The sequence below is a fragment of the Nematolebias whitei genome, chromosome 16 (assembly GCF_014905685.2).
Source record: "Nematolebias whitei isolate Nwh7 chromosome 16, NemWhi1, whole genome shotgun sequence".
Classification (NCBI taxonomy): Eukaryota; Metazoa; Chordata; class Actinopteri; order Cyprinodontiformes; family Rivulidae; genus Nematolebias; species Nematolebias whitei.
Genome location: NC_056513.1, coordinates 8,732,887 through 8,748,720, shown reverse-complemented (window position 1 = coordinate 8,748,720; position 15,834 = coordinate 8,732,887). Strand labels below are relative to the sequence as shown.

General features: G+C 39.6%; 1 protein-coding gene across 1 annotated transcript in view; it reads left to right on the top strand.

Annotated features, from left to right (window-relative positions):
* Nucleotides 1–15,834, top strand: part of LOC119423058 (VPS10 domain-containing receptor SorCS1) — a 186,644-nt gene that overhangs the window by 112,434 nt on the left and 58,376 nt on the right. The window contains exon 3 of the mRNA XM_037690467.1: nt 4,772–4,930. Within this exon, the coding sequence (XP_037546395.1) occupies nt 4,772–4,930 (159 nt within the window). The remainder of the gene's footprint in view (nt 1–4,771; nt 4,931–15,834) is intronic.

The window sequence follows — 15,834 nt, the reverse complement described above, 5'->3', positions numbered from 1 at the left end:
TTTTTTAAACAGCTGGTTGAACATTTTGTACCCAATTACTAGTAGGTTAATTATCAACTGGTCAGTTTAAGGGTTGGATATAAGAAGAGAATTATAAAGAGGCTAAATCTCAGAAGTAAAGATGAGAAGATGTTTTCCAGTCTGTGAAACCTGCACCTAAGAAAAGTGGAACAAATACAGATTAACGTTCCTCAATGAAACATTGGAAATACTTTGAATATCCCATCATCTACAGGACATCCAATCCTTAAACGGGTTCAATCATCCATTTATCCATCATCCATCCATCCATTCATCCTTTATCTGCTTCTTCCTTTCAGGGTTGTGAGGGTCACTGGTGCCCATATCCAGTAGTCACTGTGTGAGAGGCAGGGGACGCCCTGGACAGGTCTCCAGTTTATCACTGGGACACCTGGACAGGTCTCCAGTCCATCACAGGGACACAGAGACAAACGAGACAAACAACCATCCACTCTCTCACTCACACCTAGGGACAATTTAGAGTTACCAATCAGTCTAACATGGATGTTTTTGGTCTGTGGGAAGAAACTGGAGTACTCGGAGAAAACCAACGCATGCATGGAGAGAGCATGCAAACTCCACCCAGAAAGTCCCTCAGACGGGATTTGATCCGGTGAACTCACTGGGAAGCTGCAGCTCTACCAACTGAGCCATATTTTCAAATATCCAAATTGGAAATTTAGTTTGAAAAAAAAAAAAAAAGCTATGAAAGCCACGTCCTCCATTCTAAAGAGATGAGAGACCATATGCATGTTATCAACTCACAGTTTAAACTTCAAACTTTTTGGCTGCATGGGGGTGGGGGGGTGGGGGTGGGGGGATTAGTGCCTTTGGCACACAGCTGGAACAGCTCATCCGTTCAAAAACGTATATGTAAGAATTTAAATGAAATCCTCTCCCAGCAAAAAAAAGAGCCAGGAATGTTGAACAGCTAGAATCATTCACCAGAGCAGAATGGGACAACATTCCCTCCAACTACTGTTCTCCTGGGGTCCTCCAAAACCTCAAACAACTGGCCTCCCCAGGTCCTCCAGAACCTCCATTAACTGGTCTCCTCAGGTCCTCCAGAACCTCCAACAACTGGCCTCCCCAGGTCCTCCAGAACCTGAAACAACTGGTCTCCTCAGGTCCTCTAGAACCTCCACCAACTGGTCCTGAGGTCCTGGATGTTCACAGACTGGTGTTAAAAGGAGAGGAGAGACGTCACGTAGGAAACCTGGACATGGAACGACTAAAGAGACGTGTTGCTGTCGTGAAATGTAAAATTAACTTGTTTTCCTTTAAAAGTTATGTTCCAATATGAATAAAACACGAGTCTGAGATTTGAAAACTTTTGCGTTTTGTTCATTTACATTTTCCACAATATCCCAACTATTTGGAGTTGTGTCAGATCTGCAGCTTCTTCCATTCTTCATGTTTTCAAAGGCTAAAGCAGAGTATTTGCACAGAACAAGTCAAACCGTGAATCACGGCTGTAGTAATTTCCAAACTGTGTTTACACACCTCAGCACAGAGGATTGATTTGTATGTTCTGATTTATGCAAATGGAATGCACATTTCTGAGAAAATGCCAGCACATTTAGTGTCCTGTAATCTCCTAATTACCCGAAACACAACAGCTAATTAAAGCGATGTCTTCCACAGAGCTGCAGCTCAGACTGAGTATAACCCTCCCTGGGATTTGTTGTTCGGATATTTGATTGGACTCTTCGACATGTGCCTCACGCATGTGGCTTCTGTGATGGATGAACTGGTGCTGGTGGGTCTGCCCACCGTGGCTGCCGTTACGGAGGCAAGTGCAGACAAATGAGTCGGCAGCGTGAGAGCCCAGAAACACTGAGGCTGGGCAGCAGCATGCAGAGAGGAATATTGACGGCGAGAGCAGCGTGCACTCTCATTCTGTGTGCTTTCAGATGGCATTACAGGCACACAGAGATGGTCATGCTAAGAACCATCTTTGGACCAAATGTGAGTCCCAGCAGGCTATGCAGGGACTTTACTTTTACACAACTGGTATTGAACTGTTAGCAACAGAGCCATCGCTGGTCCTCCAACTCTAATAATTGCCTGTAATCGACAAAAATCACAACTAAACTTTCACAAAGAGCTCCAGAACAAAAGAAAACTTTTCTCATTGGTTGACAAATTTTCTAACATGAAACTAAAACCTCAAATCTGTAAAGTTACTTTTCGTTCCTCTGCTACCTTTTGCAGGGGCTGCCACAGCTGCGAGTGACATTGCGTAAAAGATTAGTCAGTTGTTTTACTCCGGATGCCCTTCCTGAAACAAATTGGTCTCAAACTGGCAGCCCCAGGATTACAAGGCTGCTGCACTTAACCACTGAGCTACCACTGCCCCTAAAATCCAAAATCTATCCATCTATTATCTTTTGCCCGCATCTTTTTTTTCAGTTGGCGGGGGTCGCTGGTGTCCATATCCAGCAGTCACTGTGTAAGAGGAGAGGCACACCCTGGACAGGTCTCCAGTCCATCACAGGGACACAGAGACAAACTAGACAAACAACCATTCACTCTCTCTCACACCTAGGGATAATTTAGAGTTACCAATCAGCCATGCATGTTTTTGATCTGTGGGAGGAAACCGGAGAAAACCCATACATGCATGGAGAGAACATGCAAACTCCACCCAGAAAATTTAATCTGGCAACCTTCTCGCTGAGAGGCTGCAGCTCTACCAACTGCGCCACCGTGCCGCCCATCCAAAATCCAATTTCCTAAAATAATTTTAATCTTTTATTAATAAACACAAGCACAGAGTAGATCGTACCACATGACTTGTGCAGTGCGACCCCCCCCTCCCTTCTTGAGTCCATATTTACCCTTTACAACTGCTTCCTTCCTCCTCTTTGCCTGCTCTTCTTTGTCCCAGAGGAAAAGCAGAAGAGGAGCATATGTGTCCACCGACACCATTTGTCAGCAGCGGCGGCGGTCGTTGTTAACCCGGGCCTCGACCGATCCAGCATCGTGTCACTAGGATGAACTCCCATGTTTGTTCTGGCCCAAGTGTTTAACACCAGATGCCCTTCTTGATAAAGTTCTGACTATTTCCCCGAGGTTAAGACTGGAAGAGGGATACACTGACTTGTGCTCCCTGGTGGCTGGTTTATGAGAAACACAAGGAGGAAAACAAAAACAAACAAAAATTAACGGCCGTCAACAGTTTGTGATTCTGTTTCCATAGTTCGTTTTAGAGAGCTGTTCAAAAGATTTGAATCATTCAGGATCATCACAGCTCTGGAGTCCATCAAGACCCAACCCCCCCCAGTGGAAATGACATCATCGACTGAGACCACAAATAAAAGATGCTGACCCTGCAGTCTGTCTGTTACGAGCTGCTGGTGGAACATTTACAGTATTGGACTGAGCGTCTGTGTGTGTGGGCTTTAACAGTTTTAACAAGGATCACATTGTGGGTGGGGGTGGGGGGTCTGTACTGGTTAGAGACTTATCTTGCAGTATCACTCAGACACTGAGCAGTACCAGCATGTACTGGTGGACGGATGTGATGGACAGGCATTAACGTTTTGAGTCAAACCCAGTGTAAGATGGCCACCACTCCAAATCAACATTAGCTCACACAAAACTAAGTTTTACAAATACTGAGCTCATTTTAGTGTCCAGATCTGACCTTGAAAAACTAGTCCATGCCTTTATCACTACACGACTGGAATACTCTAATGCACTCTATGCTGGGGTCGGACAGGTCTCCATTTCGTGTCTCCAGCTCGTCCAAAATGCTGCAGCTCGGTTCCTAACAGGAACTCATAGGTTTGACACCAGTTTTGTCCTCCCTTCACTGGCTCCCTGTGAGTGTCAGAATTGATAAAAAAAAAAAAAATCTCATGTTGACCTGTAATTACCTAAATGGCCTTGCACACCATTATCTCTCTGAGCTACTGGAACTTTATGTTCCCTCTCGAGCCTTGAGATCAGCTGCTTTTGGCTGTTCCACAAACAAGATTGAAGCTCAGAGACGATCGGGCGTAGTTGTGGGCCCCAAACTTTGGAAAAATCTACCCCCGCAACATCAGGCAGGCCACTTCTCTTCCTGTTTTTAATCTCTGCTAAAAACACATCTGTTTTCTCTGGCACTTCACAGTATGATTTAATTTACCGTATTTTTTGGACTATAAGGTGCACCTGATTATACGGCTCACTGTCGATTTTATTAGAAAATTAAAGGATTTTAAGTGTGCCTTATGGTCTGAAGAATAAGGTGGTATTTTATTCTTCCTTTAATTTGTGTTTTAATGCTCTTAATTAATTTTTCAGTGCTATCATTATTATTTTTTCCATAAATTTTACTTTCATTGATGTTATTAAGCACTTTGGTAACGGCTGCTGTTTTAAATGTGCTTTATAAATGAAGTCGACTTGACTTGGTAGTAGCTGAGAGTCATTCACAACACAGTCCAAACTCTAACAGGTCATGTGATATTTCAACACATCGTGGTTTGACCAAAATGGCGACAAACTTTATTTCTTAAGGTAAAATCGTCTTGGGATGAAAGGCAGGCGATCTGCATTTCATTGAAGAACGTTAGATCTTTAATTTCAGCTTTCCTTTGGTCATAATACAAAAGAACTCTGAATAATCAAGCAGCCTCATTAGCCTTCAGATTTTAATGTTTCAATAAACTGTATCCTCGTTTAAACTCTTTATTTTGGTCTTGTGTGTCCAAGCCATCAAAAAGTCTTTGTTTTCTGTGTTCGTCCCTAATTTTCACAGATTATGCTGCTGACTGATCCAGAGGTGGAGAGCAGCCTTCTGATCAGCTCCGACGAAGGAGCGACCTACCAGAAGTACCGGCTGAACTTCTACATCCTCAGCCTGCTTTTCCACCCCGAGCAAGAGGACTGGATCCTTGCGTACAGCCATGACCAGAAGGTGAGGCGGCGGCCATATTAAATCCGTCTGAGCGTTAAATTGCACAAGCAGAACCGCGGTGGGATCCGAATGAGTGTGAGCTGCACGGTGCACGGTTTCTTCTGTTCACCGGGTTCACATGGAGGAGAAGAGGGGAAGCAGGAATTATAGAATGGAAAGAAGAAATCAGGAATTTTAAAAGAGGGGGGAAAAAGCAAACTTTTTAAGCTGAAGTTAACTTTTTAAAAAAAAAGTTTGAAAATACAATGAATGGAGAGCGCTGAATGACTGCTGAAACTGAATTATAAATGCAACAAAACACCAGTGGTGGGATGTAACTAAGTACAAGTACTTCATTACCGCACTTCATGTATCTGTACTTGACTTAAGTAGAGTTAAATGTGGGTACTTTCAACTTTTACTCCACTATATTCTACATTAAGTATCTTCACTTTCTACTACACTACATTTCTATAATGCTTTCCATTACACGTTACATTCACATTGCAGTTTTTTTTTTTTTTTTTTTTTTTGTTAGTTTGAAAGTAACCAATGGTGAGAGGGGAGTTGGTCCATTGAGTCACTGCAAAGTGGGAAAGTAACAATAGACCCACCTTCGAGAAGAGCTGGACCAATGACGTATATTGTAGTATATACGTCAGTGAGCTGAGCGCACCCACAGCACCAGTAACACACCCAAACTGGATTCCACCGCAGAGAGTCAGCCAGAAGATACTCACCACCCATGGCCGTATTGAAAGATTATTGAAACCTTATTGAAAGATTATTGAAAGACTGTTCAGTACAGCTGGACAGATTCTCTCTCCCAAAAGAGCCAGACTGGACTCAAAAAACTTTGAAAACCAACTTTTTCTGAACACGAACAATAAATTCTTTCTGCAATATTAAACTGTGTCAGTTCATGGGATGTTAGGAAACAAGGGATGTCTCCAAATGACTCGAGACTCGGATCCAAGTTTTGAAAATGGTGTCAGGAAGTTAAAATATTGTTCACTATTGACCCATTACAAGTTTGACTAGACACTATTTTAACTAGAGTTGATGACAAACTGGAGTTGAACTGATCAGAGTCTATTCCTTTAGTTGTGTCTAATGCTCCTTTTTAAGGCAGACAACTTTTACTTGAATGTTTTTACTGCAGTTTAAAATGACACATTGGTTTTGTGTTAAATAAAAACTTTCAAAGGTAAAATCATTTCTCTTTCTTATTTTGCTTAATGGCGTTTAACTCTGCATGTCATCCCTGAAATTCTGACGCACAGAATCACAAGTCCAAATGTGAACTGTGTCACAGAGTAAACACAATAAAAACATGTATTATCTGCAGCATCGTTCATTAAAATGACTCAACACTATTAATGTATTACAGAAAATATACATACGTAGGCACACAATGATATTGTAGAAACATTCAGCAAGTACTTTTACTTTTAATACTTTAAGTACTTTTAAAAGCAAGTACTTATTTACTTTTGCTTAAGTAAAAATGGCACTGTGGTACTGCTACTTTTACTAGAGTATATTTTTGTTTGTTTATTTGTACTTTTACTTAAGTGCAGTGTTTGAGTACTTTCTCCACCACTGCAAAAAGCAGAAGATGAGCTAAAAACTTCAAAGCAAGCTAGCAAAGTGTTAGCATTAGCATTCTAGCTAATTGCTAAAAGTAGCACGAGAAGACACAATTAGAGCCTTTTTAATCGAAGCAGATTACTAAGAGAACAATGATTCTGAAGAAAATAAAATATCCTCAATGAGGAGAAAGTTGTTTTTTTATGAATAAAGTAAAAAAAAAAAATTGAAAACTATAAAAGTTACAGAAACCAAAAATCACAGCACACATGGTTTGAATAAGCTGAAGGTTTAGACAGCTGACTGAAATATCAAGCTATGGGAAAGGATTTAGATGGAGCGAAAAACAAATGTACAAAAATAAAAGAGAATCAAACAAGAAAACAATGGAGTGGTGCTGAGTCAGCGTTCAGACAATATACGAGCGTCGTGCTGCTTCGGCTTCAAAACATGGCCGTAAATAATATGGAACAGACTGCGGCAAGTTGTGCATCAAAGCTGTAACTCAGATAAAAATAATTTAATTTACTAATTGTTCCACAAAAATCAACCTCCGCACAAGGCTGCAGGGGTGTGATTTATCTGAGAGTTTCTCTGCAGATGGAGTTTAAAACTTTAAACACAACGACAGCAAAGACTTAAAAAAAAACAGATCATATTTGGATTGTGTGACACAATTTGACTGATTATTAAATTTGGCTTTTAAAGAGAATAATTTATAGATATATTAATACACAGATTGAAAACAAAGCGAATGGTTAATACACACACGTACCTGTCGAGGCTTTTAATTACAAAACATTTTCTTTATATACGTACATATATATATATATATATATATATATAAATCTTAACATCTTTATGACTTAAAAAAAAAAAAAGCTAGGATAGAGATTTATGTTGCCAGTCGTTATAGAACAGGTGACTTTATATAAGTATGAAAGATTTTTATTTGTTAAAATAAAAATAAAAAAAGTGTTCTTAAGATCCAACTAAGTTCAGTCAGGTCATCTGGATATTTTTTTTTTGTTTAACATAACTTTCATCCTTCATCCAAAGGACTTCATCAGTTCAAGGAGCCACAACAAACTCAGTTCCACAAGCAACACACTAACAAAGTAGATCAACCATTTTCCCGGTAATAAGATCGAATCTTGGGCCCACTCTCTCCCCCATCGACGACTCTGAGGCCGCCATGGCCAAAGTGGTTCAAAACATCAAAGTTCATGCGCAATAATCCAGATTACAAAATCCAACAAAGTTCAGTCAGGTCATCTGGACTTTTTTTTTTTTTAAGACGTTTCGTCCTTCATCCAAAGGACTTCATCAATTTGAGGAACCACTATTGTTTGGATTGATGAAGTCCTTTGGATGAAGGACAAAACGTCTCTACATAAATAAGAAACTGTCCAGATGAGCTGACTGAACTTTGTTAGATTTTCTAACTGGAATATTGAGCATGGACTTTGGTGTTGCTAAGATGTTTTAGCTTATCCTTGCATCTTAAAATATTTCCTTTTTTTTTTTTTTTTCAAGTTCAGCTTATTTAAAAGTTTTAATCCACCTTTTCACGTTAAAAAGTCGTTTACAAGTTTTAAAAGACTCTTAGGGCCAGAAATAGTTTGATAAAAATTCTTCAGAATGAAACAGAAAAATTTGTTCGTATTCTGCGAAATGTTGTAGAAGTGATGAAGGAGGCAGCCGGTCCACACAGTGAAAGTAAATTACAAAAATCAAGGATAATAAACTCCTAAATATATAAAAAAAATATGGTGGAAAAATCAGATTTTTCTGTTTAGCTGCATTTTGTGAAAATAGTTTTTGATTTCAGAAACAGGAAGCACATTTTATTCTGATTCTGTAAATAAATAAATAAAATAGGCAAATTAAGCCTTTTACACACAAAATAAATATTCATGATTTGTTTCTACAAATAATAAAAATCTTAAAATAAAAAGATAAATTAGACAAGAAGATTAGACACATTTAAAAGCGACAACAAACCATGAGGAGTGTAACCATTAAAGTGTGTAATATTTATTTTTTGTTTATTTATTTGACCCTTTTTCAACAGGTGAAATGTTTCAGAGCCAATTCTCATTTGCAAACATAACCTCAGAGTAACTGTTCTGTAATTTAGCAGATTTCATGAACAATATTATTTTATAAAAGCATATTTTATAACAATACTAAATCTGTTCGTCTTATGATATTTTGATACTTTTTTTGCTCATAAAGGGAGTGAAATTAAGGATTTAATGGACTAACCCAGTTGTTATTAAATCATAAGCAGTTCTGCATCCCACCACATGTTTGTAAGCATTTGACTTTACATTGAATTATTGGTTAGCCATGAGATGGATTAATCATTTTAAATTCCGTTTTACAGTTCCTCGCTACTTCGTGGTTCATTTTTCGAGAACTCGGTCTATCGTGGTTTTTCAAAATAAGATTGAGCACAACACACAATTGGCTGATTGATGGATGAGCTGCATGATCTGCATGGATTTTTTTTTAAAATACTTTAAATTATTTAGCACCTCCTGCCCCTTTGTGCAGCCCACACTGAAGGATAAGCTTCCTCCTGCAGCTGATCAGCTGATCTCGGTGCAGAGCGGAGAAGTGGGCGTGGCCAAGAGCTCTTGCAGGTGGCAGAGTGCAGCAGAGACAAAGAGCTGAAATCATGGCATTCTGTGCTCTTAGAGCGTTTAGAAATATTGTTTAGAATATTGAGATCTTGAGGTTCCCCGTTGCTCCATTTGCTCCCTGCTGTGAGTTTAACGTAGAGTCATTTGATGACGTGAAATGGGCCCACTGCAAGGTCCACCCACCTGTCCAGATTTAAGCTACTGATTCTGACCTGTGGAGTTCTGGGGCCTCGTATACAACGACTTGCGTGGTTTTCCTACTAAAACAAGGCAGTCGCTTAAATCGAGAAAACGGCATACGCACAACTGAATCCAGATGCATGAAGTTGCATGTATGCATGAATCCAAGCACTTCCTTTCGTTTTCCCCAATCAACGAGGAATTGAGCATATGAGGGAATACTTTACTCCTCCCTCAACAAGCCTCCATTCAAAGAGTTAAAGCACGTCTATGCATGGGGAGAATAGGAACTTCATTGGATGTGAGTTAGAGAGACTCATAAAAACATTAAGTTTGGCTTGCTGTCCTCTGGCATTAGCACCAAACACAATAGGAGTGAGTGGGACGATGTGTATAGAAGTTGTGGGAGCAGAGCAGCACACCTGTAGAAATTAAGACTGAATGGTCAGACATCAAGGTGGGTGTGAAGCGGACAACTGCCCGTCACCACTTATATTGTAAATGAATGCATCAGAGCGCTGGAGAAAGGCTGAGGCATTTCCCACTTTACACATGCACTTATTGACGTAACTATTCACACAGAGACAATCAGGGGTAGAACATTCTGAAACTGTATTTAACCAGCAAAAACCAGGAAGTCACTCACCTGAACACCTGGCTATTGATGATGCGGTGAAGACAGGATGACGTGGGGGCGCAGGCTCCATGAGCAGCAGGGGGATTAATATTAGGACGATAAAATGAATTTATGCACCAAGAAGCCACCCATCCCGCACCGTGCCAGCTTGTAGTTTGTTCATGCTGTTCATCAGAATGAATGAATCGTGCGTTGAACCAGGCCACCTCGACACAATGTTCGTCAGCCGCTTTTGTGCATCACATATAATTTGCACATTGACTGAATGAAAATGCTTCCTGTTAACATAAACATCTCCGTCCTGTGATGGTGCCTTTATGTGTGCAGTCGATAGCTCTGATTACATCGGGAAAACTGGCTGCTGCTGCAAATTGAGCTTTAATGTTGGCCTGTTCAAGTGCATTGTGGGGAATTTGATATACCTGGTTTACATACTGATAATTCCATCCCACACAGCTGGCATGGCTCGGCTCAGGGTCCACTGGTACAGCCCCAATCGGTCTGCCAGCTCCCTCTGGAATGCCCCTGTTGTTAGGAACCCCAGTGTAGTCAGCAGATGTGTGCGTATGGTCAGCGGACGGCTCTTGGCTGTGTTGCACTCTAAGACCGGCCTCAGCTCCAAAATGATTGCCCTTGGAAGACTAAACCAGTCGTTATCGTGATCCAGGAAATTCTCTCCGTCTCTAAATACACACTCTCTGAGTATTGCACCATTTGTTATATCCTCTAATAAGACTATTGTTGTCAAAGGTACACCACCCTGCGCAGCTTTTATATCCACTCATCTAATTGCATACATGTGGATGTATTAATTGTTCATCATGTGTCCGGTGTGCACAATAATAGATTTCATTAACAACTTCCCAGCATCACCTCTAAGTGTCGCCAATAGACCAGTAACCATAGAAACGTGTGTACTCCATCCATGAAGCTGGCGTAGGGCTGCACACATTTCATTCGTGATACATCTCAAGTTTTGCGTGAAGAAGGGCGTAGAGCACATTTTTGTGCGAATGCACCCTTTGAACTTGAGGCCCCAGCTTTATAAGAGCCGAAGGTCTGATTCTTGGTTACATCTCGACTTTTTTGTCCGTGTTGGTTTGACTCTGAACCATGACTCTAACAAGGTTAAGTCAGGTCCTCTGGATGGATTATTTTTGTAAGAAGAGGAAGAAGAATCCGTCTGGAGGACCTGACTTAACCTTGTTAGATTATTGAGCCGCATCAGGGTATTCTGAACCATGATGTTTTTGTGCATCATACAGGAGATGCCAGTCTTATTGTCAGTGCCTGGTTCTCCATCATCTCACCTCTAACCGCTCTCATCCTCCTCCTCCTCATCAGATCTGATGGGAACGTTGTGGGTCTCAAGCAGAACTTTGCAGTTTTCTCTCTCAGATCATCCTTTTGTTTGAGCTTGTTATCCTACGTATCCTGATCTCACGCCTGTTTATTGACCACACCGTCTCTGCAGACCACTGAGAAGCTGGTTCTGTAGCCTCGCTCTAAATTTACTGGTACTTTCCTCCCTACTTTCTCACACCACTGTCTGATTTTCAGGTCAGTTTTAAACACAATTTGGTTAAAGCTGTAGCTTTAATAGCGCCAGAAGAATCAGCGTTTCTGTCGCCGCTAATGGAAACACTGAAGGCAAAAGAAAAACGAGATGCAGCGCGTTTATCTGGGTTGGATCAAGATCTCCTCGTATGTTTAGGTTATAATTGGAGACGTGGATCCAGTTTTAAGGTTCCGAGCCTACAGTTGGATGTATAATTCAGCAGAACATGGGTTTGCAGTTTAAAGCAGCTAATTTATTAATAGTCACTTAGCTCGTTCTAACACACTCCAATGTGCACTTCCTCTAACAATGAACAGATTATTATACAGTTTACAAGTTCAGCTGAAAACTTGCTGTTGAGAAGGAATTGTCATTAGAAGTTTTTTCTAATATTTTGTCAGGACCGACAGTTTTACTTGTTGTATGAAGAGACGGAGACATGTTTGGGACTGTTTGGTTTGTTTTGCTAATGCCGGTTGGTCTACTGGAAAGATAAAAAAAAAACCTTTGAAATCTAATCGTCTAAAAAGTTTGACATCTATGATTTTAGGTGATAATAAATCTACAATACTCACAAAAAAATTTGCATGAGTATTTTTCCAGCTCGTTGTTGTAGTGGGTTTATTCAAAAAGCGTTCAATACAAAAACAACTGGACTTTATCTTTTACAAATAAAGTCATCATGTCCTGGATGACTGAGAATCTTCACCAGCATAGTGGGTTTATATTTGTGTGAAGGCTTATGCAACATTCACACTATTGTGATCCATTTTTCTTCTGTACATTTTTCAACATATTTCTTTTTCCACAACTTTTGTGCTATTTCAACAAATCTTATATGAAAACGTTAAGCTTGTTCTGGTGAAGGGTGCTGACGTTTGGTATTGGTGCAACTTTAGCTTTTTGAAATATTTAGCCTTTTCTGACGTTGTTTTTCTCATAGAAAATGAATTGAGCTTATTTTCCATCCTTCAGATATTTAGATCTGTTTACAACCTTTGACTGCTCCTTTTACATTTTGTTCTGCTTCAGTGTCTTTCAGCTTCTTTGTGCAAATTTAAACCTTTTCAGCTACTTTCAGCTAATGTCAGCTGTTTTTCAGCTGTTATGTGATTCTTTTAGATTCTCTCTGCTAGCTAAAACATGTTGTGCTTCTCCTAACTTGTTTCTGATCATTTCAGTTTATGTTCCTTTTAGCTTTTTCTGCTATTTCAGCTACCATATAGCTGTTTAATGCTAATTTTAGCTTTTTCAGCTAATTCCACATTTTTTTGCACTCATTTAAACTTTTTTCAGCCTAATTCACCAAAAATGTGCTTGCTGCATTTCCCCTCTGGTAATTTAGGCTTATTTCTGCCTTTTTAGTTACTTTTCTGTAGGTTTGCTAATTTAAGCCTTTTTCAGATAACTTCCACTTTTTTTGTGCTCATTTCTGCTTCTTTCATTATAATTATGCAAACATGCTCTTTCTGCTTTCTTCTGCCAATTTAAGCTTTTTCTACATTTTCAGCTACATTTTAGCATTTTTAGCAAATTTTAGCTTTTTTCATATAAATTCAATGTTTTTTGGTAATTTCTGCTACTTTTAGCTTAATTAACTTCTTTCTGCTAATTTCAGCTTTTTATGCTCATTTTGGCCTTTTATTTTTTTTGTTGCTACTTTCTGTATTCTCAAATATTTCCGCTACTATTTAGCTGTTTTATACAAATTTTATATTTTTCAGGTAATTCCACCTTTTTTTGTTGCTTATTTCAGCTCTTTTTGCTTTTTTCTGGTTCTTTAAGCTTTTTTCCTGCCCTTTTCAGCTACTTTTCATCTGTTCTTTTTCTTCTAATTTCAGCTTTTTTGGTGCTAATTTTCTTAATTGTTGTGCTCATTTCTGCTTATTTAAACCTAATTCAGCAAATATGTATTCTTTCTGCTTTCTTCTGCTAATTTAGGCTTGTTCTTTCATTTCAGCTGCAATTCAGCAAGTTTTTAGCTAATTTCAGCTGTTTTTCAGTAAGTTCTTCAGCAATAAGCCTTCATACTGCATTTGCGCAGGAAATGCAAATTCTCTAGTTTATATTTAATCAGTTATCAGGACACCCTCCCCCACACCCTTCCCTACCCCTCCCTACCTAACTCACCCGTCTCCTCTCTCCCTGGATTGTCTGAACCTCAGAAGTGCTTCTCTTTCAGTTTCCCTGCCTCCTTTGGCAGAGCTGCTGCATTTGTTGATTGAGAGACCTTTCAGTGGCTGTAAAGGCCGCTAGATCACCCCCTCCGTCCAAACCCACCCACCCCCCGCCTCTTCACTGTCGCTTGCTCGGCCACATACTAACTTGCTTTTGGAGGGTAATTAGTCAAAGTGATTTCCTCCTGCTCCACTTCCATCCCCTCTTCTCTTTCTCTTGCATCTGCTTAGCCCAGTTTGGCATGGCCGTCATGAAAACCATCAGGGTTGTTTGTCTTTTCTCATCTTACCACAAGAACACAAACCAGATACGCTCGTCTCGTTAGTTTGAACATTTCCAATATGGAGCAAACTTATAGAGCAAGAGTGTTTTCTTTAAAGCAATGCATCACTGCTTTAGCCTCACTGCTTCAGGAAATCCCTCCGTCTACCCTTTGAGCAGGGTCAGCTGAGCTGTGGTTACTAGACTCCAGTGATCCAGTGGATGAGCGGTAGGGTTCACCTTGGACAGGTCTCCAGTCCATCACAGGGACACGGAGACAGAACCATTCACACTCTCAGATAGTCCGTTTTAGAGAAGTTAAGAAACCCAACATGAATGTTTTTGGAGGAAACGTGTGCATTGAGGAAACACACAAGAATGGGGAAAACATCTAAACTCAAGTGGGGAACCACCCCCAAGACCTTCTACGCAGTCATAAAAGGCCTAATGTAAACATATGAAATGTTACATTAAAATTTTTAATCATTTATAATACATTTTATATTCAGTGTTTCTTAAGCTGTAATTCTCAACCTAGTTTTTCTTTTTTATTATTAATTTAGTAAAATTTTTGTAAACTACTTCGCAGTTGAGCAAGGAAGTGTTTTTAATTTAGGAAAATGTAGATATCTAATTAGATTTTTTTAAATGTGTGTCTCCAGGCAGAAACGTGGCTGAAGCTTCTTTCTGATTGGTCAGGACTTCAGTGTCAGGAGAGAAGGCTGAGCTCTGTTAGAGTCTCTGCAGGAGTTTGTTTAATAACTGACAGGAACATTAACCAATCACAATGTAGAGTGGGTGGGACCAAAACACTCTGAGCCTTCAGGAGGGCCTTGATAGTTTTTTTTTTTTAACCACACAAAGATTTGTGATGCATTCAATAAATTTAAAAAATCCACACTGAAGTTGCAATTTATTTTTAAAAAATCCCATTGATCTTCTGATGCATGCTCAAAAATCCAGGTAGAAAAATTAAAAAAACAGTAAAGTCTGGTCCTCTGGACATTCAAAAAACAAAACAAAGCAACAACAACAAAAAAAAAAAAAAAAGTAGAAAAACTGAAGAAATCTTTCAGATGAAAGCCAAAACATTTAATTTTTTTTGTTTGTTTATTTTGTTGTTTGAATGTCCAGAGAACCAGACTTAACCTCTTTAGATTTCCCATTGATCGGTGAATGAAATGAAACCAATGAAATTTTACAGAAACAACACGTTCTGTTTTTTCCTGTTAAACTTCAGTGTGTCTGATTGAAATTGCATGTTGTACTTGAATGCAAGACACTTGGTGAGCTGCACTGCATGCTGGGTAGACTTGAGGCAGAAATGGATGGACTTTATCAGATGACTGTAAATAAAAAAAGACACCATAATTCAGTTGTTTGACTTGATATATAAAAAGGGGGAACCACTTCCTTATGGACGCGTTTTAATATAACTAGACCACAACTCCACAGTTTTTTCACCGTTAGCATTTATGAAGTTGTTGGCGCCATATTTTATCCTGCCTGACAGCCTTGCTCTAGTAGTCGTGGTTCACCTCTACACAGAAAGTTTAAAGCCAACCTGCAACTTTTTTTGCTGAGAGGCAACAGCTCTCAATTCCGCACCTCACTAGAAGAAAAAAAATGTACAAAAGAAAATATTTAAAGACAAAAATAACTCAAGTGTCCATTTAACTGAGTTCCGGCAACTCCTGACCCACTGTTGTCCACAACATATGTTAGTTGTGGACAGATTCACCGCAGCCATAATCACCATGTGCACTGACAGCATCCTAACAATCTGCATAGATGTGTGTCTGACAACTACCTGATAACTAATATCTTGTTACCTGATGAGATGACTTTCTGTCAAGGAGAGCAAACAGCACAG